At 38.7% G+C, this 27870-nt stretch overlaps 1 protein-coding gene across 7 annotated transcripts in view; it reads left to right on the top strand.

Annotated features, from left to right (window-relative positions):
* The window catches only part of Arhgap29 (Rho GTPase activating protein 29), a 67477-nt gene extending 39933 nt beyond the window's left edge, over nucleotides 1-27544 (top strand). For 5 of the 7 annotated variants that reach the window (XM_028880069.2, XM_028880072.2, XM_037207266.1 and 2 more), the window contains 16 exons: nucleotides 126-190; nucleotides 581-691; nucleotides 808-888; nucleotides 1026-1214; nucleotides 1939-2076; nucleotides 12812-12972; nucleotides 13493-13632; nucleotides 13873-13977; nucleotides 15477-15575; nucleotides 16650-16789; nucleotides 17385-17573; nucleotides 17788-17925; nucleotides 19766-19998; nucleotides 21214-21541; nucleotides 22041-22152; nucleotides 25509-27544. In XM_028880069.2, coding sequence (XP_028735902.1) covers nucleotides 126-190; nucleotides 581-691; nucleotides 808-888; nucleotides 1026-1214; nucleotides 1939-2076; nucleotides 12812-12972; nucleotides 13493-13632; nucleotides 13873-13977; nucleotides 15477-15575; nucleotides 16650-16789; nucleotides 17385-17573; nucleotides 17788-17925; nucleotides 19766-19998; nucleotides 21214-21541; nucleotides 22041-22152; nucleotides 25509-26398 — 3119 coding nt within the window. In that variant the 3' untranslated portion in view covers nucleotides 26399-27544. The remainder of the gene's footprint in view (nucleotides 1-125; nucleotides 191-580; nucleotides 692-807; nucleotides 889-1025; nucleotides 1215-1938; nucleotides 2077-12811; nucleotides 12973-13492; nucleotides 13633-13872; nucleotides 13978-15476; nucleotides 15576-16649; nucleotides 16790-17384; nucleotides 17574-17787; nucleotides 17926-19765; nucleotides 19999-21213; nucleotides 21542-22040; nucleotides 22153-25508) is intronic. The other 2 variants (XM_028880071.1, XM_028880070.1) reach the window with 1 other exon arrangement.
* Nucleotides 27545-27870: the final 326 nt, after the last annotated feature.

Below are 27870 nucleotides of genomic sequence, written 5' to 3'. Positions count from 1 at the left end.
AGAACTGCTTCCTTATATCATGATGCATTCTAATATGTGTGATCACCTTTAATTGAAGAAGCACAAATAATTTTAGAGTGTATATATAGAGAAAAAATGTTAATTTTTGTCTTTAACCTTTTCAGAATTGGAGTCCACTAGAAATATTGTAAAATTGGCAGAGGCAACTAGATCTAGCATTGGAATACAAGTAAGTGTTCTGTGAACTCCTCAGGTTCTATAAGAGACTACTCAGTTAAACTCCCAATCAGCTCATAGAAAAAAGAACTTATTGAAAGAAACTTAAATTTAAATGGCTATTCCTTATGAATGAAACTAGAGTATTTACAATTTTGTACAAATACCTATTTTGAAACTAATTTTGCTAACTAGTTCATAATTCCAGTAGTTTTCTCCATAGATAAGTCATTTTACTAGAGAAAGGAATCTAAAGTTGTCTTTTTGAAGGACAGGGATATGTCTAGATCTCTAGTGCTATTTTTTTTTCTGACATGTAACTTTGGAGACTGAGCTGTAGCACATCAGGCAGGTGCCTCTAGAACTGCTCTCACACACCTTCCCTTTCCACTCGCAATTCCAGGAGTTTATGCCTCTGCAGTCCCTCTTTACCAATGCTCTGCTTAACGACATACACAGCAGCAACCTTTTACAACAAACCATTGCAGCTCTCCAAGCCAACAAATTTGTGCAGGTAAAAATGAATACATACAGCATAGTTTTAATGCAATACAATTAATATATTTATTAACATATTAATATATAATATTTTATAAATATAAAACGACTTCTTTTTACTCTCCTTAATAGCCTCTACTTGGGAGGAAGAATGAAATGGAAAAACAAAGAAAAGAAATAAAAGAGCTTTGGAAGCAGCAACAGAATAAACTGGTTAGTATTATATTGGAGTTAGACCTGCGTGTGTGTGAACATCCAAAGTTACCTGCAGTAAATACACCATCTGTCTTACTCTGGGGTCCCTAAAGTGCTCTCGTATAATAATCTTTTTAATGATTTTTTCTGTGTAGCTCGAAACAGAGACAGCTCTCAAAAAGGCAAAATTGCTATGCATGCAACGGCAAGATGAATACGAAAAGGCAAAATCTTCCATGTTTCGTGTGGAAGAGGAGCAGCTAAGCTCAAGTGCTGGATTAGCGAAAAATCTCAACAAACAACTAGAAAAAAAGCGGAGACTAGAAGAAGAGGCTCTACAAAAGGTACCATTTTTGTTATGTGAAACTTGAATCGGTATACTCTGCTTAAGATTTCACCTCAAACCTTCCCAGGAGTTGGGTCACCAGGAAAGCATACTCCAGCTGCTGGGCCTCACCCCGAGTTTCTTACTCAGCTGGTCAAGAGTGGGACCCTGACAAGTGTCACTTCTAACAAGTCCCCAGGTGACAGTGATGCTGCTGGTAGAGACCCACGCTGTGGGAACCACTGTGCTGGGATACTTGGGGGTTTGTGAAAGAAGCAGCTGAGAGATGATTGTGGTGTCTTATTTTTGACTGGAGTATTTATAAAGTCTGCTTTTTAGGCAGCTTTGTGTTACATGCCTGCTGACGAGAATAAGCCAAGGCTTTGTCATTAATGTATATATTAAGTATAATTTGACAAAGTGTGTAAAATAAATGGTAAATATAAGTAGGAAGTGCTTTTTTAAATAGAAATGGAGATACTCTGTATGCAAACAGCATAGTAATTGCATATTACCCCTAGCAATTAAAATCAAATGTTCTTAAATTGCCAACCAAAATGCTATTTATCTTTAAATTGTCTTACTTAAAATACATTTCATAGTACTATATTTAAAATAAAAATAAAAGATTTCAGAATTTTCATAAAGACTTCCCAGTTTTTTAAATATAGCTTTAACTGCAGTCAGTTTTTTAATATAAATTCTAGTGATGAGTGTTGTTTGTTCCTGTGATGTTCTTGAAGGTAGAAGAAGCAAATGAGCACTACAAAGTCTGTGTGACCAATGTTGAAGAAAGACGGAATGACCTAGAAAATACCAAGAGAGACATTTTAACACAGCTTCGGACACTTGTTTTCCAGTGTGACCTTACACTTAAAGCTGTAAGTTGTTTCTTCATTGTTTGAAGGCAACAGGGAAAAAGTCTTGGGATCTGATGAGTTTTGATTGCTGAGAGATTAAATTCTGAGACTGAGAACATACGGACTGTCAGTTTCTAATAGTGAGCTATAATTTGAGTTACCTTTTTCTTTATTTTTATTGAGATAGAGTCTGGTAAAACTGAACCAAAAATGGTTTATGTAAAGACAAAGCATCCTACCTCACATTTTCATTTATGTCTTTAAAGTATTTTTAGAGTTCATATTCAGCAGGCCCTTTTGGCATGTAGTTGACAGTTATATAGATATAAATCTGTTAACTTCCACCACAGTCAAGAACCAGACATTTCATCACTTAGTGTTGCCCATCCGTTGTCAGTCACTGCACATACACCTAATCCCTAGCAATACTGATGGGTTCTCCATCTTGTTCATTATCTGCAAAATGATAGACTAAGCTTTTTTGTATCTAAATGTTTCCAAACTTATCCTGAGTATCTCATAAAGGAACTCATAATGCATAACCTTTTGAAACAGGCTGCTTTCAGCAGCCTACTGTATCACATTGTTTATCCATTTACCAGGTGCACATTTGTGTTGTTTATAGTTTTGGGGTCATGAATAAAGCTCCAAAAATATTTGTTGACAGGTTTTTGTTGAACATAGTTTTTACATTTTAGAGAATACATAGAAGTGTGACAACTGTTAAATGCATGATTAACTCAGTAAGAAACTAATTGACAGTTTTCCAGAGTGGCTCTAATCAGTATGAGAATGCTAGCTCTGTGTCCTTGATATTCTGACATGCTTAGCTGCTCTAGTAAGTGTGTGGTAGAGATCTAATTTTGGTTTTCACTTGTGTTTCTGAATAAGGGATGGGGAAGTAATGTAATTATATTTTAATTAGAATTTTATAATAGCATTAAAAATAGTTTCAAGGACTTATTTATAATTTGACTATTTTAAATTTTTCATTGCCTTCTTTGTTGTTGTATGATTGAGATTGCATGTATTTTCTCTCATTCCAAAGCATTTCTATTATACTTTAAGCAGTGTCTTGTAGGGGAAAGTTCTTTATTTCAGGTCTATCTTGTTTGGGTCATGCTTTTGATGTTATGTCTGTCACTTACCCCAAGGTCATAGATATTTCCCCTTTGTTTTGTACTAAAAATTGTAGAGTTTGACACTTACAAATATAGTCCATATTGAGTTCATTTTTGTGCAAGGTTTGGGTTGAAGTTGGTTTGGGGCATATAGATGCCATATTAAAATCATACCTAAAGGATTTCAACAAATACCTTTTTTAAGAAAAGAGGGTAGTGCCAGAGAAAGAATTTATTACTTTTGTTTCCCGATAGAAGAGAAACCATAACACACAAGATTACAAAGGGAATGGCAGATTTGGCAGGCAGAAAGCAAGAGTGACCAGATTTAACTAAGTTGAAGAATTTTTTTTTTTTTTTTTTAAGACAGGATTTCACCGTGTAACAGCCCTGGCTGTCCTAGAACTCATCCTATAGGCCAGACTGGCCTCAAACTCAGAAATCCACTTGTCTCTGCCTCTGAATCTTCATTGGAAATTAGATGTAGTCGGTGCATCTAGATTACACCTATAATCCTAGCATTTGGGAGATAGTGGGTAGGAGAATCAAAATTCAGTGTCATCCTTGGCAATATGGCAAGTTTGAGGCCAGGCCTGAGCAACGTTGGATTCTGTCTCAAACAAACGTAATAACAATAACAAAAAAGAATTTTAGTTGGCGCTCCCTCAAGAAAAGGAAAGTGAACAGAGACTACACATGGTTCAAATTGGCTACTTTGCAGAGTTCAGTGAGCTTTGGGAATGAGATGTGAGGCCTTCAGCTTTACTCTTGGCTCACTTTGGGCAGAGGAAATTGGCGTAGTGTGGTAGATACATTGATTGGGACTGTGAACTTGAGACTTACTAGTTTTGTATATGAAGATGTGATGTCCTCCAAACTCTTGTCTTTTCAAGTGTAATTTCTCCCTGGCCAGCTTTTAAAGATGTTACAAATATCATCCAAAAACGTGGTAGATGGGGACATAATCAATACCGATGTCTACCTGTCCCAACACAATAGGTTGAAAACACTATGCTCTTTCCATTAAATTACCTTTGCATCTTTTCAGAATCAGTTGACCATATTTATACGTATCTACTTCTGAATTCTCTCCCTTGATTCTGTTGCTTTATACTGAAAATCAGATGTGAGCACAATTTTATTATTTTTAAAAATTATATTTGAAATCCTTTAATGTTCTGTAAAATTGTTAAAATCAGCTTGTCTATATTACATCTTACAAACATTTTCATTAGAATGTATTAAGTCTCAGATCAGACTGTGAAGAGTTAAATACATGTTTGTACATCTCTCCATTTATTTAGGTCTTTGATTTTTAAAATCAGAATTTTGTTTTCAACGTAAGAATCTTTGACAGCTTTTATTTATATCTATGTATTTACTTTGGGAGCTGTTATGAGTAATCTATACACACATACAACTTATATATCCATTCCACTTAATTTCAGATTCTAATTGTTTCACAATATTTAGAACCATAGATAATCTTGACACAATGTTTTTATCTTGGAGTTTTGGTAAATGCATTTATCTTAGGGGTTTTTGTAGATTCTTCAGGTTTTTCTACATAGAAAATCAAGCTGTTTGCAATAAAAGCAGTTTTATGTCTTTCTCTTTTATAGTCCTTTTATTTATTTTTTATTGCATCTTTTAATTTTCCTATAGAGCTGTCAGTTAAATAGGAATGGTGAGAGATTTCTTTGTCTTAGTCTTGGTCTTCAAAGAAAAGCATTTCCTCTTTTACTATTTAAATAGGATGGTAGCTATAATTCCTAGATGCCCGTATATAGTTAAGAAATTTCTTTTTTCTTTGTGTTTGCTGAGTATTTTCTGTGTATGTTATTCTGTGTGATCATGGAGTTTATCTTCTTATTGCCCCTCCTCCTTCTCTTTCTTCCTTTTCTCTTCATTTTCCCTCCCTCCTTTCCCCTTTTACTGCTTTTTGTTTTGGTTAGTTAGGGCAATCTACTTTCATAAAATGAGGTGAGAAAATATTCTTAACTTTTGTTTGGGGGAAGGGTTTATCAAATTTGTGTTATTTCTTATCTCGCAGCATGTGTGGTATCTAGGGTTGAGATTTTGAAAGAATTTTTTTCTACATAGTCATTTCTTTTGATATATTCAAGTTAATTATTTCTTAGGTGAAGTTTGGTAGCTTATGGCTTGCATAGAATTGATCCCTTTCAACTTGATGAATATGTGTGGATATATATAATGATGAATATGTATATATAATGATGATATGTATATATAATGATGAATATATGTATATATAGTTGCTGTAGCTTTCTTTCATCCCTCAACTGTCTAAGTGGGTAGATGATGTTTCCCCTTTCATTCTTTTTTTTTTTTTTTTTTTTTTTGGTTTTTCGAGACAGGGTTTCTCTGTGTAGCTTTGTGCCTTTCCTAGAACTCGCTTTGGAGACCAGGCTGGCCTCGAACTCACAGAGATCCGCCTGCCTCTGCCTCCCGAGTGCTGGGATTAAAGGCGTGCGCCACCACCGCCTGGCCCCCTTTCATTCTTAATAATTTGCACATACATTCCCCCAATTTTGCAAGAAGTTTATACACTTCATTGATCTTTTCCTGAAAAAGTTTTTTTTTCATGTTTTGTCTTTTTTTTTTTTTTTTAGTAAATTTATTTTACAACATCATTTAGTTCAACATAATAGCCACAGATTCCCCTGTTCTCCCACTCTCGCCCCCCTCCCCCTCCCCCACCCCACCTCCCATTCCCACCTCCTCCAGATCAAGGTCTCCCCCGAGGACCGGGATCGACCTGGTAGACTCAGTCCAGCCAGGTCCAGTCCCCCCCTCCCAGACCGAGCCAAGCATCCCTGCATAGGTCCCAGGATTCAAACAGCCAACACTTCATTATACACTTCATTGATCTTTTCCTGAAAAAGTTTTTAGTTGATTTTTTCCAGTTTTATTAGTTTTTACTTGCTATTTGTCTTTTTTTTAACTTTTATGATTTCTCTTCATTGAGACCTGCCTCCATCTCTAGTATATGCTTTTAATGCTTCAGATTGCCTCCTAAAGGTTATTTACCTACAGCCCACAAATTTTGAAATAGGTTTTCATTTTTTACTTAGTTCAAAACATTTTTAAGTTTCTAGAGATTTGCTCTTTGAATGATGGATAACGAAAAAGCTTTTTGTTTGCTTTTCTATTTTCCAGCTGCTTTTTTTTTTTTTCCTGATAATAACTTCTAGTTTAATTCTATCGTGGAAGGAGAAACTAGTTATATGATATTAGGCTTCTTTAATTTGTTACATTTTTTTAAAATTGATCCAGTATCAAGTTTTTGTTTTTGTTTTTGTTTTTTAAAAAAAAAAAAAGCAGAAAGAAGTTGATAACTTTGAAAAAATAAAGAGGAAATTAAAAGATGCTTTGAAAAGATCAATGATGAATATTCTGTGAATGTACTTTGAAAAATATGTGTATTCTTTTACTGTTGGCTGATGTGTTGTGTGTATCAGTTCTTTAGTCTGTGTTTAATTTATTTCTTCTGTATTCTTGATTAGTTGTATTTAACTGTGTCTATCTACTGAGGGCATTTAGAGGTCCTCAACATACTGTGTGTCTATTCCGTCAGCTTTTGCTTTGTATGTTTTGAAATCTGCTGCAGTTTCTTCTACATTAACAAATGTTTCACCATCATAGCAGATCTTCTTTGAAATACCTCTTTCCTAGTTTGCTTTTCTGTTGCTCAGATAAACCAGTACCTGAAATAAACTTGGGGAGGAAAGGGTTATTTGGCTTAGAGGTTGTAGGCCAGCATCAAGGAAGCCAGGGCAAGAACCTGCAGGCAGGAACTGAAGCAGAGACCACAGAGGAAAAGCGCATTCTGGCTTGCTTCCCCAGGCTTGCTCAGCTTGATTGTTTATATGGCCTGCCTCTGCCTCCCGAGTGCTGGGATTAAAAGCTTGTGCCACCATGCCTGGCCTCCAACACAATGTCTTTATCCTGGTGAATTCCCTTGCTTTTTACTCTACTTTATTTAGTATTAACATGATACAGCTATTTCTGTTTACTTTTAATTATTTTGAACATGATATATTTTCCCTTAATTTTTTAAGAGTGATGGTTTTTTTAATGTGTGTGAATGTTTTACTTGTATGTGTGTGTGTGTGTATGTATGTATGTATGTGTAGCTCATGTGTGTGTAGTGTCCACAAAAGTAAAAAAGTGGGCATGGATCCCCTGGAGTGGACATTACATATGATTGTAAGCCGCCATGTTGGTGCTGAAGACTGAACCCGGGTTCTCTGCAAGAGCAGCAAGTGCTCTCAACTGCTGCACCATCTCTCCAGCCCCTTTCCCTACAATTGTTAAACATATTTAAAATGAGCTTCTTATATAGCCTACAAATAGCATTTACTTTAGTCTTGATTTTCAACATCTCTTGACAGTCTTTTAAGTGGTTAGATCATTCATTCATGTTTAATGTAAACACATGGTCAGATATAGACCTACCATATTATTTCCTATTTATAACTCCTATCCTTTCATCTATTTTTGTCTGTTGGGATTGTTTTATCTGAACTGTTTATCAACATTCTAATTTATTTACTTAATTCATATTTTGGGGTTAATTCTTTCTTTAAATTTTGTAGTTATTGAACTAGGAATTGAAATGCAGATTTATACATGCTGTGTATTTGCTGTTTCCAGTTTTCCTCCATAAATGTGAATTCTAAATCTTTGGAATCAACAACAAATAGAAAAAAATTTTTATCTTTATTGAATATATACAGACCTCTTCTCTTTGCCATTCCTTAAATGATGCAGTGTAACGGCTGTGTTCACTTTGCATTTGTGTAGCATTAGTAGTTATTATATGTAATCTAGAGATAAATCTTATGGGAGAATAAGCAGCATAAGCTAACTATAAATAAGAGACTTAACTCTCCATGATTTGGGTACCTGATGGGTCCCCTGGATAGATACCCAATCCTCATGGATACTAACTGAGGAACAAGTATATACTTAAACTTTTATTTTGAAGACAGAGTCTCGCTGTCTCAGACTTGCAACCCTCACCTTTACTGCCCGAGTCCTGGGATTACAGAGGCATGCCAGTATGCATAGCTTTGTATTATTTTTTACTCAGGTCCCTAAGAACCAGTATTTTAGTACTTCAGGTGGAGTACAGAAAACTTAGCACATGGAAACCCCCTTACTCAGTATGAGTTGTAGTAATGTTTTTATTTAAATGCATATACATTTAAAAAAAAAACTCACCAAACTGGATTTATTCTGGGGGGGGGGATTTGTTTGCTTTTCTATTATTTTAATTGAGATACTATATTATTTCTTCCTTCCCTTTCCTCCCTCCAGCCATCCCATATACCCCTCCTTGCTCTCTTTCAAATTCATCAGAATATTACATTTTCCACTTAGGATGAGTGTATTGACATATAATCCACTATAAGCTGAGGAGTGTTATATTGTCCTTTTGATTTGCCTTCATGTTTACTACCTCTCCTTTGTTATTTTCCTCTCCCAATATAGTCCTTCAGGAACTTTTTGTTTTGGAAATTATATTTTTCAATACTGAAACTGCCTTTTTTGTTTGTCTTCAGTTCCTCTGTAGAGATTTGTGTCTTTCTATGTTTAAAACTAATTTGCCCTTTTATGTATATGAGTGTGTGTCTTGTACACATGGGTATACATGGATAGGAGGCCAGCAGGTATGATTCCTCAGGAACCATTCACTTTTTTCTTTGGAGACAGGGTCTCTGAGTAGGCTGGGGTGGCGAGCCGTCAAACCCTGGAGATCTGTGCCTTCCTCCTTTCCAGTGCTGGGGTATAAGCACAGGCCATCATACTTGTTCTTTGTTGTTGTTTTCTTTTCTTGTGTTTTTAAACTCTTGTGAGTTCTGGGGCTTAAACTCAAGACAAGCACTTCCCCAACTGTCCAGCTCTTCCCTTCCTTCTACAGCCCATTATAACAACTGCCCTAGAGGCTTCATCCTGGTGTCTGAGTTACCTCAGGTTGATAGCTGTCTTCTTGTGTGGTTAGGATTGTCCTGATATTTCAATATTAGGAAATGTACAAGTAATTTTGTACATTAACTTTTCCTGGGAAGACAGCAGCAGCAAATGTCTGTTCACCCTGATAAAGTACCAGTAACTGCCAAAGGAAGTTTGGTTGGAGTCTAGTTTAGTGAACCAGTCAGTTTAACTGGGGTTACTTACTTACAGGAACGTGGGCAACCATAGGAGCTAACCTACAAAGGAGTAGTCTTTCCCCAGCAGCTGTTAACTGCTTCTGTACCCTCTAGGGAAGAGCCTGGGGAGTGCCCACCCCCACCTCACCCCCAGCAACTGTTAACTGCCTCTGTATCCTTGGGGAAGGGAGGGGCGGAGAATCACAGCTGCTGAGTTCAAGAAGGCCATGCCTGGAGGACAGCATTCCACAACACAGTTTGAATGCTATCCTAGGTATTTTTGATGTTACTTTGTATGACTCTGGGTCCTACTACTGTTTTAAAGTGTACATGACCGTTTGAACTAGGTAGGTTCACCTTCCCGGCTTGGCCTGTCACCTTAGTCTGACTGGGAAGCTCAAGTGTAATGCTATTTACTCTTCTGCTCTCCAGAAAGTCAGAGAGAGCAAGTCTTCATTATTAAGTGCAGGAGGTGGGCGGGGGATGCAGGGATAAAGAGAAAAATGAAAGCTACAGGAGTTTCAACAATCTACCACTATTCTTAGATCAGTTAGCTGATCATAAAGGAGGATTCCCTTCAGGGTTTTAGATCTACTTAGTTCCTGTAACTGCCATCACTGCTACTACAGGTTTGTGCCCAAAGATTTGGGCTTGTATGAGGAATGGGGCAGAAGATGGAACACAGAAACCAGGGCTCTCTTCCCCCTTTTGAGGCACATTTCTACCCCCTGGCTGTTTTGGTCCACAGAGGCCCTCTCTTGAAGCTCTCTGTATCCATACCTGATGCTACACTTGAGGCAATCAGCCTAGGCTAGAAAGCATATGGGAGTGGGAAAAGCAAAAAATGTATCTAAAATTGTTATATATTTCCATATCTTTAGATAGATGATATTAATATATGGATTCTGAACAGGATTTTTCAGTGGATTCAGTTGGAGAAAAGATTCCATCTCAATGAGGAACTTTTAAAATGTTTTGAGCTCTTAAAAGTTGTAAATCATTTGCTTATCAAATTTTGATTGTTATTAGCTTTCAGGTTTATAAAATAACTTAAAATATTTATAAAACTCCCTTTACCTCAAATCATAGCTGATAATAGCTAAGATTGAGTACATAACTGTGTATTAAGATGTCTATCTACATGAATGTACCTAGTTCTCAGGGGTCCTACTAGGTACACATATTTTTAGCTCATTTTACTGATGCAGAAACAGAAGTTGAGAAAGTCTTTCTTTCCAGTGGGGGTGATGGTCTTCGGACCAGTCACCATGACATTGTTCTGATAGCCTGTAAGTAATGTAGAGGTTTGAGTTTTGAACCAGACTTCTACATGAGAATCTGCATTTGAACAAAGTCTCTCAGATGCAAGTTTTGGGGACAGAGAAATTATAAGTAACTTAACCAGTGTCTGTCACCCATCTAAGTTACCCTTGGGATCAAGCAAGTTCAACTCACAATTAGCATTAGGCTGCCTTAATATAGCCAGTCATCAGATTTTAAACTGTACCAAATAAAGGTTGAATTTCCTTTGTTAATTGAAGGGTTAAGACATGAACTGTTCTTTTGGGTAATATATTTCAAATACTACGTATGTTCACTGGCTTATCCTTAGAGAAATGTGTTATCCACCTTGGAAAGGACTGTGGTGGTGTCTTCTGCCTATCATCTGATAAACCCTGAGTGCTGAAGAGAAAACATGATAGTCTTTTTGAAATAATATTAATCAAAATTTGGCATTTTTTCCATATTGTTTCCTTAAGTATATCGCCACACAGAATCTAGAGTGGCACTTTAGGGAATAAATGAGATCATGCTTTGCTAAAGTCTTTAGCTGGCTTCCTGTTCCCCTTTCCCTGCAGTCCTTCAGACTCCATGGTTGAGTTGACTGCCCCCTTTCTTGCCCTGTGTCCAACAGCAGTTGCTTCCTTGTGTGCTTTAGCCCATTGACCTTTTGTCTGCTTCTGGAGCACAAGCTCCGTCCCGCTCCTTTCTACACCTTTTGTTGGAATTGACCTTCTCCCTGGAGCTATGTCCTGGCTCTTTGTCACGTCGTCATATTTCAGGTGTCAGTCTTCAGCCTTCCCTGACCTACTGTGTTGAAAATACCCTCCACAAACACATACGTGGTAGTACTCCATGGGCTAGTAGTCACTGCTTTTTAATTTGTTATTGGTATATGTGGGGGTTGTGTGTATGTGTGATGACAGATGTGCGTGCCGTAGAATGTGAGTGGCAGTCAGAGAACAACTTCCTGAAGCTGGATTCCCTTCTCCACCTTTACATGTTCCCGGACTTGAACTCAGGTCATCAGGCTTGTGTGGGCAAGTGCCTTTACCAGCTGAGCCATCTGACCAGCACAAGTTGACTGTGGGAGCCCGTTCTGGGGTTCCTCGTGGCTTTACCCAGCAGGTCCGAATAGAGGATGATCAGGACCACGGGCCTGAGTGCAGGTGTCTGAGATGGTCTGCTCTTGGCTGTGCTGGGGAGGAGGTCTTTTGCTCCACCCCTTGGCGTCTCTATAAAAACCCTGGACCAGAGACAGTCGGGGCCCGTTGGAATAGGTTCCAGGCCCTCTCGAGGCTATCCTTTATTTTCTATCTGTTTATCTCCACAAGATTCTCCACTATAAATCCTTCTATCTAATATTTCCTGCTGATTGCACTCAAGAAAACTCTGGGAAGCTGTGGGGGTGGTGGGTAAACGCCCCACAGTTGACATTCTTATATAGTGTTTATAACACTTTTCAGTACCACAAAATATTTTAGGAACCACCCTTAGGATCATATGTAGGTAGATGGGGATGAATAGCCCATCAGTTTGCCATAATATACTGAAGTATAGTGTGTGTTTGAAATTAGTTAATATAAAACTCAGATATTTTATGAACTCTGGCTTATTATGTGAGTTTTATAACCACTATTGTAGTCATTTCTATAAATAGGAATGACAGTTGTCTAAATGTAGTAGACTAATTAGGAGTCTGAGACGAAAATATCTCACATTTCAGGCCAGCATGGGCAACATAACAAGACCTCATCTCAAAGAAAAGAACTTTTAAAAAAGGAAAAAGTGAAAATAGTCAAAATAATGCTACTTATAATTAGAAGATTCCCTTATCCGTGTGTTTTTTCATTTAGGAGTTTAGACAGTAGTGGGTAGAGCTAGATAGAGATCCTGAGACACATCATGTCCTAAAGCCATTAACCAGCAAGGATATGGGTTGTAATTTTAAACCCATCTTGCTGGAATTGATCATGCTTAGCTGGTAGATTAAAGCTGCTGTTTGATTTCCATTCTAAGTTTGCATGCCACAGTCAACATAGCGTGCTGATATCGATACTCAGTCTATGTTGAGTGTGTCAGATGCATGATCTTCTTATTGGTGTGCTGGCTTACATAAATGCGTTTACATAGCATTTTGTATCTCATGAGTTCTGTCCGTCTTGTCTTTGACTGTAGGTAACAGTTAACCTCTTCCATATGCAGCAGCTGCAGGCTGCATCCCTTGCCAACAGCTTGCAGTCTCTCTGTGATAGTGCCAAACTCTATGATCCAGGTCAGGAGTACAGTGAGTTTGTGAAGGCTACAAGCTCAAGTGAATTAGAAGAAAAGATTGATGGGTAAGAATTTATGTATAGGTGAAATTATTTCAAGAGAGAAAACGTTTGATGAGTTACTAAGTTTATAAGAAAGTGTCTTTTCTTACACTGAAATATTAACTTTAATTTTTTTCAATATTTTCATATTATTTTGTGGTTTCTTAGTACATTTAAGGAATAGATGCAAAATACTTGAGAACAAAGCTTTCCATTTTCACACAGACAGACTTCACTTTGAGTCTTAAAAATCCTTCAGGAATAGCAAATAGTGACCTACATATTTTGAGTATCCCAAAAACTTAACCTATATTTTCCACTAATGCTATATTAGAAAAATTTAATCATAACATTGACTATTCTTTTGTTACACTTCTTGCATATTTCAAGTGTTATAAGTGCACATTAAAAGCTTTATTTACATCTTTAAAAGAATCTGTATAATAAAGTTATTAATATTTAGTAAGCTTACTTATTCTGTATTTATTAACAAGTTTTCTTAATAGACCATTAGTGATGAGCTTTATTTACTTTCACCCTACAGGAATGTAAATAAAAAGATAGCCAGTAGTCCCCAGACATCTGGATATGGACCTGCTGACTCTTTAGAGGACGTTGCCCGCCTCCCTGACAGTTGCAGTAAACTCGAAGAGGACAGGTGCTCTAACAGTGCAGACATGACAGGTGCGTTTCACACCGGAGCAAACACTTCTTTATGAACAGCGGCACTCATGTGCTTACCAAATGAATTTGAGCCCTGCAACTAGTCTACTGTTAGATCATTTATAGCTCTAACCAGTGTGCAGTCTCAAAAGTCCGTAATTAGCCATTGTTAAAGTTTGAATCATTTCCTTGTATATAACATAAATGTCAGTATTTCACCTTATGAAATCTACAGAGTTTTTAACTCTTCTTTTTTTAAAGGTCCTTCTTTGATAAGATCATGGAAGTTCGGAATGTTTAGTGACTCTGAGAGTACTGGAGGAAGCAGTGAATCTAGATCTCTGGATTCCGAATCTATAAGTCCAGGTACAGATATATCTAGTCTAACTGAAAATTCAGTGAAAGACTTAAATAGGCCATTTGGGATTTTTGTTTTGTTTTGTTTTTGTTTTTGTTTTTTTTGTTTTTTGTTTTTCTGTTTTTCAAAACAGGGTTTCTTTGTGTAGCTTTGCGCCTTTCCTGGAACTCTCTGTAGCCCAGGTTGGCCTCGAACTCACAGAGATCCACCTGCCTCTGCCTTCCAAGTGCACCACCACCACCTGGCTTCATTTGGGATATTTTTTTTTTTTCTTTTTTTTGGTTTTTCAAGACAGGGTTTCTCTGCGTAGCTTTGCACCTTTCCTGGAACTCACTTGGTAGCCCAGGCTGGCCTCGAACTCACAGAGATCCGCCTGGCTCTGCCTCCCGAGTGCTGGGATTAAAGGCCACCATTGCCCGGGCATTTGGGATATTTTTAACGAGCATATTTTTAGGATGATCTATCTCTGAAATAAGAGAATATACATCTACATGTGTAATTTAAAGAAAAACAGTGAAACCTTTATATGAAATCATCATCTAGCCCAGCAGGCAGAACATTAGTAGTACATGAGAAGCCTCACTTATATACAAATATAAGTAACGTACATATATATAGATATAGATATATCACTTTCTATCTCACCAGAATAAAACATTCTCTAGCTGTTTTAAATGTTTATGGTAACATATTTCATGGACTTTACCCTCTTCTGGGTGCTATAAAAATAAACTCATTTCCTTACTCTTGATTTGGTATTAGGGATTGGATTTCAGACCTCTTGCATGAGCCATACACTGAGCCTGTTTTTTAACTTTTTTTGAAACAGGCTCACTAAGTTGCCTAGGCAGGCCTTGAATTTATTCTATAGTCCAGGCAAGCTTTGAGTCCTGTGCTCTTCTTCTTCAGTCTCCCACGTAGCTGGGATTACAGCCCGCACCCCCACTAAGCCTTGACTTCCTTCATCCATGTTGAAGTGAATAGCTATCTCCTAATAACTTAGTAATGAAAGATCATTAAAATATGAGTGGAAGATGCTGCCTGTCTTTGTAAAGCCTGTAACCTCAAGTGCTGACTGTCAGAACTGGATAGTAAGGGTTCATAAGAATAGGTAATCTTGTTTGTTTGTTTGTTTGTTTCAGGCAGGGTTTCTCTCTGTAGTTTTGGAGCCTGTCCTGAAACTTGCTCTGTAGACCAGGCTGGCTTCAAACTCAGAGAGATCCACCTGCCTCTGCCTCCTGAGTGCTGGGATTAAAGGCGTTGCGCCGCCACCACTTGCCCCTTTTTTCTTTTCTTTTTTTTTTTTAAATCAGATTTAATTATATTCTTTTTGTTCCCAGGAATGAATATCTGAATCCCCTGTTACGTAGATTTTGAGAGTAAAAGAAAAATTTCAATCAAAGCTAATAAAATAATTCAAATTGTGTAATTCCAAGAATTTTATCACTGCTTATTTCTGCTGTTCTTGACTGACTAGTCAGAGAACGGTATCACAATTTCCTTTTAGGAGACTTTCATCGGAAACTTCCACGAACTCCGTCCAGTGGCACCATGTCTTCTGCTGATGATCTGGATGAACGGGAGCCACCGTCCCCTTCAGAAGCTGGTATCATATTCATCTTCTTTTAGGACCCGCTAACCCAGTTGAAATAGTGGCAATGCATAATACTAGATCATTACTTGTTATACATATCTTAGATATGTCTGCATGTTTATGTATATAAGATGAACTGATACTGAATTGAATAGATGATTGAAATAACGTCCACAAGAAGAAGGAGTAAAACTCCTGGATCTAAGACATACTGCCAGTGTGTAGAACAGCGGGTTGTACATGGTGTTCTTTTGTAAGTTCAGTACAGCAACTTTCCGTTAAAAGTGTGGCGGTGCATGAAAAATTCTGGAGTAACTCATTCTTAATAGTGCAGAGGCTATGGGCAAAAATTTCAGTAGTAAAACTCGTTCTAACTGTGCACAAAGCCCTGGCTTCTAGCTTGAGTACAGCAGAACAATAATTCCAATAATGAAGAAACTGCAAGAAGCCAAGTTGGAAAAGCAGATAAATGTACTTCTCAAGGACAAGGACAGTTGTGGGTGCTGAAGATATAAAAGTTAGTTACTTAATGACTTGAATTGAAAGCATATGAATTAGCTTTTGTATATTTGGTACATTCATGCCTATCTCTTTTGGCAGAATTTCCCAAATTAATAGGATATCTGACTTCCACTGTGGCTTAAATATATTACTAGCTAGTATTAATCTGTAATTTTATAACACTAGTTCTATCTTTAATGCACATATTGCTGGCATGCTAGCTTCATGTAACTAGCTCTTTTGAAGTAGTAATTGAGTTTTCTTAGGAGTATAATGCCACCCATAAACATATTCCCTGTTCTGTACAGGACATATTAATAAAAGCATAAACTTGCTCATTCTGAGAACATCGTGTCATGGTATCTTAGAATTAACTTACTGGTTTGGTGGTGGCTGTACAGCTAAATCATTTGATAGAAGTATGTGGTTTTATCTATAAGTTGGATGTTTTTAATGTTAGAAACCCCAGACAATAGTTGTAATATTTTTGTAACGTGTAGATGATTGAAAAGTCTTAGGATTATACTCAGAACACATAAAATTTTTTGTCACCTTTTCATTCTCATGTACTATTTCTGTTTCAAGGACCCAATTCCCTTGGTGCATTTAAGAAAACACTGATGTCAAAAGCAGCTCTCACTCACAAGTTTCGCAAGTTGAGATCCCCCACAAAATGTAGGGATTGTGAAGGCATCGTAATGTTCCCAGGCGTTGAATGTGAAGAGGTGAGATCTGTCTGTAATTGCATTGGCCTCTCACTTGTTTAGTTGGTTGATTCCTCTGTATTTACCACTGTTTTTGATTAGAATGTAAAATGTTAGGTTTTGTTGTGGCATCTTCATACATATGTGTCATTAAATAGTGTTGGTTTTTTTCACTGTGTACATTTCATTTTTGTTAGGATTTTATTTATTAGGTTCTTTTACAAATACATTTTTTACTTTATTTTTTATTTTATGTGTGTTGATGGATTCCTGCATGCATGTCTGTGCACTAAATGTGTACTGTGACTTTGGAGGCCAGAGAAGGGCATCAGATGCCCTGGGGCTGGAGTTACAGATGGTTGTGAGACATTCTGTGGGTGCACTGAGCTGAAGGTCAGCCCTTGTCTCTTCCAGCCCTACAAATATGTTCTTAATAAGTTGTACTGCAGTGTATCTTTTGTTGTTTTGTGTTTTGTCCTGTTGTTGGTTCTGTTTCAGACATTACAAATAATTCACTTTATACTTGTTTCAGTTACATTACCAGTCTCCCTATCATCTGCTCACCTGTGAGTAGTTTTAGGCGATCTAACGAGTTTAAACCGTCATTCTCTTGTAGTGTCTCCTCGTTTGTCATCGGAAGTGTTTGGAGAACTTAGTCATTATTTGTGGTCATCAGAAACTTCAGGGGAAAATGCACATATTTGGAGCAGAATTTATACAAGTTGCAAAAAAAGAACCAGATGGCATCCCTTTTGTACTAAAAATATGTGCCTCAGAAATTGAAAATAGAGCCTTGTGTCTCCAGGTACCTCTTAAATTTAAAAAAAAAACAAAAAATGCGTGTTATTTATTCTAAGGAAAAGAGAACTATGCTATCAGTTTGTCATAGCTGGTTTTGTTCCAGCTTATTTGGAAAATGTTATTTGGCCCCAGCTAGGTTTTTTCCTGCAATACTAAAAAAAGTGAAGTAGATACATCAAGCCATTTGAACTAAAACAGAATTTGTTTCTCTATTCAAGGGAATTTACCGTGTTTGCGGAAACAAAATAAAAACTGAGAAACTGTGCCAAGCTTTGGAAAATGGAATGCACTTAGTAGACATTTCAGAATTCAGTTCACATGACATCTGCGATGTCCTGAAATTATACCTACGACAGGTAAAGTTGGTATAACCTATCATCATATTGAAAAATGTGATTTGTGTTTTGTTTTACAGTTTATAACCTTGTACACTGTATTTTCATTGACATAGACCATACTGATGTCTTCTAAATATTAATGTATAGTTCATAGTGTAAATAAGTCAGATATACAATTAGAAGTAATAATAATAAAACATTGACTTCTCATCTCAGTGTAAGAACATAGAATATTACTCGACCTTACAAAAGACCTGCATGTGTCTTTTCCAGTTACAGCCTCCTGACTCGGTGGAAGCCCTTTCCTAACAATTTAAGGAATAAACATTTTCCTAGACATAAAGAAGTAAATAACATGAAATGTTTATATTGACTTTTAGAAACTTGACTTTCTTTGAAAGTTTAGCTTTGTAAGGGAAGGCCAGTATTGAACTGTTCCATGAATATTCAGTGAGCAGAACAGTGTTTGTAAGGATCATCGTTTAGTTTTGTCTTCTCTGATATTTCAAAACAGCTATTTTAGATGGTCAGTGGGAAAACCTTCAAGTACATATTTGGAGCAAGAAGCAGAGCCATCCTGTAGCTGGGAACTAGAACACTAACAGGACTGTGGTCAGGAAATAGGCCGTCCTGTATTGTCTTTTTCTGTGCTCAATATCGGATCTCAGGATTTGTGGAAGCCAGCTACAAAAAGAATTTATCTATGGGGTAAAGTGAGTGGCCTCAGGCAGAAGCTTATGGAGAGGTTATAGGAGTTTGGCACAGTGTTGTGAACCAGGTACAAAAACGACTTGGGCTAAGCCCGTCTGGCATTCTGTTCCTGGATGAGGTTGAAGAGATGGTGGTAGAGAGCAGTGCTGGTAATCCTTACCATGTCAGTCTTGGAGTCTTTTGGTCATTTATACAGCCTCTGACTTGGGATTTCTTTGTGTGAAAAAAATACCCCATATTTTTGTTTCTGCCTTTTCCCCGCTTTGCTCATGTCTGTCCTTGGACAAGATGGACCTTTTTCATCTGTAAATGTTTTTATTCTATTTTCTTGATGAAAGTGTAGATAGTAAATGTCTGTACTTTTCAGGTAAAACTTTGTTTTGGGTGCTCGGCAACCTGTGCTGACTCAGGTCTCTCCTCTGTCTGTGCTCATTCTCCTGCTTTTGCTGTCCAGTAGTACTTTCTAGAAGATTCCCTCAGACTCATCTTTTCCCATTGCTATAAACTTCTCTATCTCTAGGGTCACTCTTTGATCACTATAAACTCTGGTGGACTGTTCCTTCTGATACATATGACTACATCTGTGTATTATAGTGGATTTGTTTTATTAAATCAGTAGTAACATTGGGATGGTAATGAATATGGATATAGATGTAGATCAGCATTTTAAAATCCCTTGTAGAACTTTTAGTTTTAGAATTTTATTGTCTGTTAGTTAACGTCTTAATTATTTAACTTATGACAGTGATTTCAGATTAACCTAATAGATCATATCTGTAGTAAGCATATACATTTAAACTATTTTTTATATGGATGTTTTGCCAGCATGTATGTCTGTACCACATGCATGCTTGGTGCCCAAGGAAGCCAGAAGCCCATCAGATCCTCTGGAACTGGTGTTACAGACAGTTGTGACCAGCTGTGTGGGAGCTGGGAATGGAACTCACATCCCTCTAGAAAAGAAGCCAGTTCTCTTAACCACTGAGCCATCTTTCCAGCCCCAGACATACACAGCTAAAGGCCTACTTTAAATCTTGTTAACCTAAAAGAGCATGGTGAATCATTGATTAGCTGTGAATGATAGTTAACGTTATAGCAGGAAAAAGAAAGACAGAACAATATTCATAATGTAATTTTATTTCTTTAGCTTCCAGAACCATTTATTTTATTCAGATTATACAAGGAGTTTATAGACCTGGCAAAAGAGATACAACATGTAAATGAAGAACAAGAAGCAAAAAAGGAGAGCCCTGAAGACAGAAAACACCCACATGTGTGCATAGAAATCAACCGAATCCTTCTGAGGAGCAAAGACCTACTGAGGCAGTTGCCGGCATCGAATTTTAATAGTCTTCATTACCTCATAGTACATCTGAGGCGGTAAGAGTTGTACATAAATAGACATAACCTTCTTTAGTGAGTAGTTTTTTGTTGAATAAAATGTAGCAAAACTTTTACCATTTTTAATACTATAGTAGTGTTAAGTACATTCATGTATTTTTAAAATGAATTTCATTTTTCTAACATGTTAGAGGAAAGGGAGTGAGTGTATATTCAGGCAGCCAACATCATCCTCATATGTCTGCTGTGTGCCTGGCTCTGGTTGGAGAAACAGGATGGAAACAGAGTTTCTGTCATCCGTGGGCTCACAGACCTGCACACACACACAGCACAGCATCATTTGTTCAGTAAGTGTGTGCAGCATGCAAAGGAAGATGGGGTAAGTCAGAGGAAGCAGCCCTCAAGTAAGGCTTAAAGAACTCAGTAGTGACTTAGTTGTCCAAGAATGCTCAGAAGAGCATTCCAGGCGGAGGATAACAGACACAGCTAGGTGGGAGCAGTTTACATTTAGGAAATAAAGTGATGTGATTAGGCTGCACTACAGAACGCACAGTGGGAACTAAGAAGATCTTGCATACCTAACGGTTGTTTGCCATCTTGCTTCTGTACCCACTAAAGATTTTTGAGCCAGGAATTTTACATGCTCAGATTTGCCTGTTAGATCTTTCTGGCAGAGATCTTGAGAATGGACTGAAGTGGAAGTTTTTACACAAGTTCTAGTCTCTGTGAGTCGTCATAGCAACAAAGGGTGATGAGAGCTGGAAGTAAGCTGGGAATGTGAGAGTGACCATCTAGTACGGAGGCCTCGGAGGGAGTCATCTAGGCTTGAGAAATAGCCTTGGTTATAAGAAATTGACAGTAATAGTCTGCTTCCAGCATATAGACCTGGAAGCATACACAGAAGTAATTTTTAAGGATCCTTTTTTTGTATCTGCTGAGAAAATATCAGTAATTCCTTCTCCTTGCTTTTTATCCTAATACAAAAATACTATTAAACCAAATTTGGCACATGATCAATATTTTAATCAAGTAAATATGTATTTTTCGTAGATCTCTCTCACAACTTGACCCTTGACCGTTTTCTAGGCTTTTGTAGCCTGTGTGTGTTGAAGCAATCCATGTGGTCCCTCAGGTGCCTCCTGTGTGCCAGCCTAGAGAAACGGGTTTCTATCTACTCTTTCCAACCCATAGTAAACTACATTGAAAAACTTTAATAGGCATATCTCATAAAGTTTTGTGTGTTCTGCTTTGCAGGGTGGTAGATCATGCCGAAGAAAACAAGATGAATTCTAAGAACTTGGGGGTGATATTTGGACCAAGTCTCATTAGGCCAAGGCCCACAACTGCCCCTGTCACCATCTCGTCACTTGCTGAGTATTCTAACCAGGCACGATTAGTGGAGTTCCTCATTACTTACTCGCAGAAGATCTTTGATGGGTCCCTCCAGCCCCAAGATGTTATATCGAGTGCAGGTGCTGTTGCGCCTCAGGTTGATCAAGGGTATCTTCCAAGACCTCTGTTATCGCCAGATGAGAGAGACTCAGATCATTCTATGAAACCACTATTCTTTTCTTCAAAGGAAGTAAGTGGTTTCTTTTTAAGTGTGTGTGTGTGTGTGTGTGTGTGTGTGTGTGTGTGTGTGTGTGTGTGCGGGCACGCACGCGCGCATGTGTACAAGCATGCACACAAATGAGAAGACAGGCTTGCACATGCCATAGCACAGGTGGAAGTCTGAGGACAACTTTGGGGAGTCAGTTTTCACCTTCCACCAGTGTAGAGTCAGGGTCTGGTTTCTGCTACTGTGCTGTATGCTCTAAATTAGCCGGCTCGCAAGCTTCTGAGCAGTTCCTGGATCTCTGCCTCTTACCTCACTGTAGACACACTAGGATTGCAGACACGTGCCACTCACTACATCCAGTCTTTTCCATGGGCTCTGGGGCTCACACTCGGGTTATCAGGCTTGGGTGAACAGCACCTTTTCCTGTTAAGCCAAAGTTTTGACTGTTAAAGAATTGCATTGGAACTGTATGGTTTTTGAAATGTGCTTTGCTTCTACAAGTGTGAATATTCTCTTCCATTAGCAGGATTTCCATACTGCAGATTGTGAGAGCAAAACTTTTGAATTAGCTATATCATTTGAAGAATCAGAACGCAAACAAAATGCATTGGGAAAATGTGATGCTTCTCTCATTGGTGAGTAGCCATATGGGTACGAAATTAAGACTTTACAAAGAAACCATTATTAAAAGCCAAGGTGAGTGCACCAGGTCAGCCCTAGTACTGCAGACAAACACAAGCCAAGGAAGGGAGGTCCAGACCTCCACATTTTGTCGCTTCACAACTTTCTCTGTGCCAGCCACTGAGAAAGTTGCCTTTTAATGTACCTTGCTCTTCTGTTTTTCCATTTGTGTGTGCATCCATGCTTTTCATGTATGTGGGGACATGCATATGGATGCCCAGGGTTGGTGTCGGGAATCTTCTTTGGTCACGCTTCAACCTGATTTATTAAAGCAGTGTCTCCTAATCAAACCCAGGGCTTGCTGATAGGGCTAGTCCTGGAAGCCAGCTTGCTCTGACCTCTACCTTCTGAGGCTGGGATCCTGGGCAAGCTGCCAGCCACCCCCAACATTAACATGGGTTCTCTCTCGGAAAGTGTATACTGGTCCAGTGTGTTAACAGCCGAGCCATCTCTCCAGCCCTGTCCCTCACATTTATAAAAGATTCCTTAGGGATGCTAAGTGGGTTTGTGCTCCTGCTAAAATTTTGTTTGGTTTTGACTTTTGTTTCATGTTCAGTTAAAGTCAAGGCAGATAAGTCTTAAGCAGTGTGCTAATGGATAGCATGTTTTGTAATGTGATTCAAAGTATTGCTAAATTTAACTGCTAATAGGCATTAAACCATAGTGGGCTGGAAAGATGACTCAGTGGTTAGAGCACTTGCTAGAGGACCCAGGTTTGATTCCCAGCATCTACATGGTGGCTTACAACCCTCTGTAACTCAGGTTTCAGAGGATCTGATGCCCTCTTCTGGCTTTCACTGGCCCCAGGCACTCATGGGGTGCACATATGTACAGCAGTAAACACTCATATGTATAAAATAAATCTTTAAAAAAAAAGTTCTTTTTTTAATTTTTAAAAAAAGTTCTAGCCAAGCAGTGGTGGCGCACGCCTTTAATCCCAGCACTCAGGAGGCAGAGCCAGGCAGATCTCTGTGAGTTCAAGGCCAGCCTGGGCTACAGATTGTGATTCAGGACAGGCACCAAAACTACACAGAGAAACCCTATCTCAACCCCCCCCCCCAAAAAAAAAGAGTTCTAAAAATAGAAAAGTTTAGACTACAAACATTTTTATGTGCTTTTCTTGTGGACTACCTTTGCGCTGGGCACATAGGTGTACATCCATTCATTTGCTTGATCTGACGTCTCCATCAGCAATATTCCTCTGATTTTGTTGACTGGCAGCTGTCATGCTCATGAAAATACTTGCATTTTTTACTGTAATTCTGTAATCTATCTTGGCAGAAAGGTCAGATTTGATGTGTAATCAAATATCAGGGAGCACAGCCTGAGAAAGGAAGGGAACCTACCTGACTTATCTGTTTGATGCCATACATTAGCTGTGCCATAGTGCCTGAGAGAACAACTTAGGGTCTTCCTCACCTTGGTGGGAAGATATCTTGGAGTAGAGTGATGTGGAATGTCATTTTGTACTCTGTGAATATGTGTTGCTCCCATTAGTTAATAAGTGAAGCTGCTTTAGCCTATGGCAAGGCAGGGTTAAGAGCCAGGCAGGAAATCCAAGCAGAGAGACAGGGAGAAGAAGGGTGGAGTCGGGAACAGTCACCATCCAGCTGCCCAAGGAGCAAGATGCCAGCAGACCCATAATGCCACAGCCACGTAGCAAAATAGAGATGAATAGAAATGGGTTAATTTAAGTTATAAGAGCTGGTTGGTAATAAGCCTGAGCAATAGGCCAAACAGTTTGTAATTAATATTAAATCTCTGAATGGTTATTCAGGAACTCATAGCTAACAGTCTGAGAGAAAAATGATACCAAAAGTCGTATGTTTAATGAATTATTCAGGTAGGATTTTAATTTTATTTTAATGTATAAATCTAACCTATGTTTTTGCTTTTCACTACCCCATGAAATTAGGTTCCCAATTAGTAATATTAATAAACATAAATAATTTGAAGGGATTTTTTTTAGTATTTATTATATACAAGATAGTTCTAGGTTCTTTTCTTGACTGTTTAGACGACATGACAACTTAGACACAAGTATTCTTATGTGACAGGTGAAGGCAGGTAGGGACTGTACAGTGACCTTTCCAGTGCAGACCAAGACCAAGAGGTGAGCAGGCAGCTGACCTAGAGGCTACGCTGTTTTCTGTTACGCTAGCGACTCTTGTTGCAGAACCGAAGGGGTGCGTGCACTCTGGTTCTCGCAGGCCAACTGCAGTAAGTCAGGTCCTTAGATCCTCTGTGACCGTGGGAAGGACTCAGGAAGGAAGGTCATCGGGGGCTGGAGAGACGGCTCAGCAGGTAAGAGTGCTTGCTGAGTTGACCTGCATTTGGTTGCCATTACCCACCCCAGCTGCTCGTAGCTGCCTGGAACTCAGCTCAAGCTCCAGAGGGATCCAACACCTTGTCTCTGAGAGCATCTATGCTTTTGTGTACATGTGCACACAGACACACATAATTCATTTTTTAATAAAAAGGTTACAGAGGTCAGATGAGCTGATGACTGACAAGTGACGCTGGTACTCACCTGTATACCATGTCCAGCATGTGTCACAGAGCAGAAGACTCAAGCCACACATAGGGCCATGACCAGCTGCTACTCAGAGTCAGAACAGTATCAGGGTGCCAATCGTTTGCTGTGTCTTAGCATCAAGGAGCTGGGGGCCAAGGGCAGAACCTTTGCAGAATTGGAAGAGACAGGCTATGGAAAGCTGAGGACTCGGGGTGAGTGCTCTTGAGACCACCTGAGAATGACAGTGTTCTACCTAAAGCCCAGGTTTCCATCCTTAGTTTGACCTAGTGGGCAGTACAGTTGGTTAGCTCTGAGAGCTGTGGTGAGCACCCTCACGGTGGAATGAAGGGAGCTAAAGACATCTCACGTGGGATGTCTTGAGATCTGGGATTCAGGCCCGCCCACATTTGGTTGGCCTGAGGTGGTGTGATTTTTCTGAGTTAACTCCTTACCAGTGTCTTCCTGTTGAATCTTTTGACCTAGAAAATACCTGTTCATGGGAAGCACTTTAAAACAAATTACTAGACAAGTAGTTTTTGTATTTTGTTCTGTTTTTAACTAATTTGTAAATGCTTTGTGGTTTGTTTTTTGGTTTTTTTTGGGTTTTTTTTGGTTTTTTTTTTTTACATAAAATTTTAAATGAACTTTTAAATTCCAACTGTGTCTTTGAAGAACAGCTAGGTCTTATGCATAGACAACTGAGAATACCATGCTGGGGATTTTTATAAAATTATTTTGTTATCCAGTGTCTGTCTATGGATTCTAGTGTTAATCATGAGCTACTTTCTTTTTCAGACAACCAAGTGCATTTGCTTTTTGACCCAGAGCTTGAGTCAGCATCACAGAAGATGGAAGAGGTTTGTAAAAGCCCCAAGCTACTTCTGCTGAAATCTGATAGGGCAGCAAACAGTGTGCAGAGACATACTCCAAGGACCAAGATGAGGCCTGTGAGTTTGCCTGTAGATCGGCTGCTGCTGCTTGCAAGTTCTCCTCCTGAGAGGAGCAGCAGGAACATAGGAAATGGAGAGTCAGACAAGGTTGGCAAGAGTCTTGCTGCTGAAGGTCTTCATAGAAAAGACAACTCAAATGCTACTTGTTCCAAAGTGAATGGCTTCGACCAGCAAAGTCTCCAGAAATCCTGGGATAAACAATATGAACGCAACAGTTTTACTGCCAAGACTCCATTGGTTGTGCCCAGTGCACACCCTGAGAAAGGATTGACTGCAAACATTGGGAATAGCGAGGACCATTCCAGTGGTGGCACCCAGGCCAGTAAACCACACGCAGAGCCAGCCAGGTCAGCAAGAGACACATCAGAGCGGAGGTCCTCTGATTCCTGTCCTGTGGCTGCTGTCAGGGCACCCAGAACATTGCAGCCCCAGCACTGGACAACGTTTTACAAACCACCTAATCCCAGCTTCAGTGTCAGGGGGCCTGAGGAGAAGGCAGCATTGCCCACGGCAGCTGGGCCTCCTGCCCCGGGGCATGCTCCCCAGAGTCCTGTGGCCAAATCAGACCCAGACTTGAGTGCCACATCAGCCTGTCCTGTGCAGCCAAGTGGTCAACCTAAAGAGAACTCTGAGGAGCCTGGCCTGCTTGAGGGGACCCCGACCTGCCAGAGACCACGGCTAAAACGAATGCAGCAGTTTGAAGACCTTGAGGATGAGGTCCCGCAGTTTGTGTAGGGTTGTCAGATTCCTTTTTCTGTTCGTTGTTTGTGAGAGGAATGTTTGGACAGGGCCCTTTGTATAGGATTGCCAAAGCTGTTTGTCATTGTGTTGTTTGTTGATCATGTGGGACGGAGAGAGTCCTGACAAGGCCGTGTTTCTGCCTCACTGGAATGATCTTTGAAGTTGTAAAGAAAATGCGTGGATTTGTGTTTTTTAAGAGTTGATTTTCCTCATAAAATGATCCATTTAAATTCATCCTTAATATATGATAGTTTTTAGCAGGAGGTGCAGTTGGGGAAAATGAGCTTTATTGTGCAGAGTGAGATCAAGTGCATATTTATAAAGTATTTCTGAACGCTAGTTCCTGGAAGATGTCATGGGCTGTGATTCCCACAGTTTCATGGGGCATCTTCAACCATTTGTGCTTCTGTAGTTGTATGTATGTGAGCTTTTATTTTTCCATTGGAAATTCACTTTTTAATATTTACATAATGGCCAAAGGTTTGCCAATCTGTATTTAATTATATTTTAATTGCCAATTTTTACATGTGGTGGTTTAATTGTACCCAAAAAATGCACTTAAACCTGAACTGTGTAGTTCCGTTACCTTTTATTTGGCTTTAGATGTTTTTAATACATTTGTAGGGGCTTGAGGGGCTTGTTTTATCTTAGTTTTATCTATATAAACTTTTGTTTTTGAACAGTTCTAACTTTTAAATATTTTATATAGTGGTCCAGAAAAGACACTATTTTCAGAAGTTTTAAAATTCAATACATTTCCTCTTTTTATTACCCGGGTTTTGTTTAAACTGTTCCTTTTATAAGAAATGTTTTGACTTATGAATCATTTTATATACTTTTTCTACCTGACTTTCAACCATTGAAAATGTATAGTTATTCAAATGAGTGAAGATTTATTTAAGTTGATCCCAAGAGTTTAGAAATTTGAGAGGTGTAGATGATCAGATCTGTTTCTTAAGAAAAAACAACCTAGTTTTCAGAACTTGTGCATTCCTGATACTCTCTCTGTCATTGTTTTGTCTAAAATAGGATGTAAAAGGGACAACAAATACAGTAGCCTTTTGTATGTGTGAATTATATTATGCTTTTGTATGACCTGTGTATTTGATAAATACATGTACATATCCACTTGTTAAATTATTTCAGGCTCTCATGGCTTGTCTGGCAGGACTGCGCTGTCGTTGTGACCTTTGATGTTATTAACCATTGACTTAGGGGTCAGCACTTGGGTCCTGCATCCCCTAACTACAACATGGAGTGTTTTGTGACAAGGTGTGTTGGAGTCTGTGCCATTCTGAACCAGGGAGAAATGAGTAAGCAGCATTTTCATGATGAAACTTTGTTTTCATTCCTTATTGCACACCCTATTGCTGTGAAAACGTAAAATGAAAATGAAATCAGCCAACATTTATTGAGCCCCTTCTATATGCTGCAGACTTTACAAGTTTCATAGCAACCTGTAATGG

Source organism: Peromyscus leucopus, chromosome 6 (genome assembly GCF_004664715.2).
Source record: "Peromyscus leucopus breed LL Stock chromosome 6, UCI_PerLeu_2.1, whole genome shotgun sequence".
Lineage (NCBI taxonomy): Eukaryota > Metazoa > Chordata > Mammalia > Rodentia > Cricetidae > Peromyscus > Peromyscus leucopus.
This window is presented reverse-complemented; position numbering and strand designations above follow the sequence as displayed.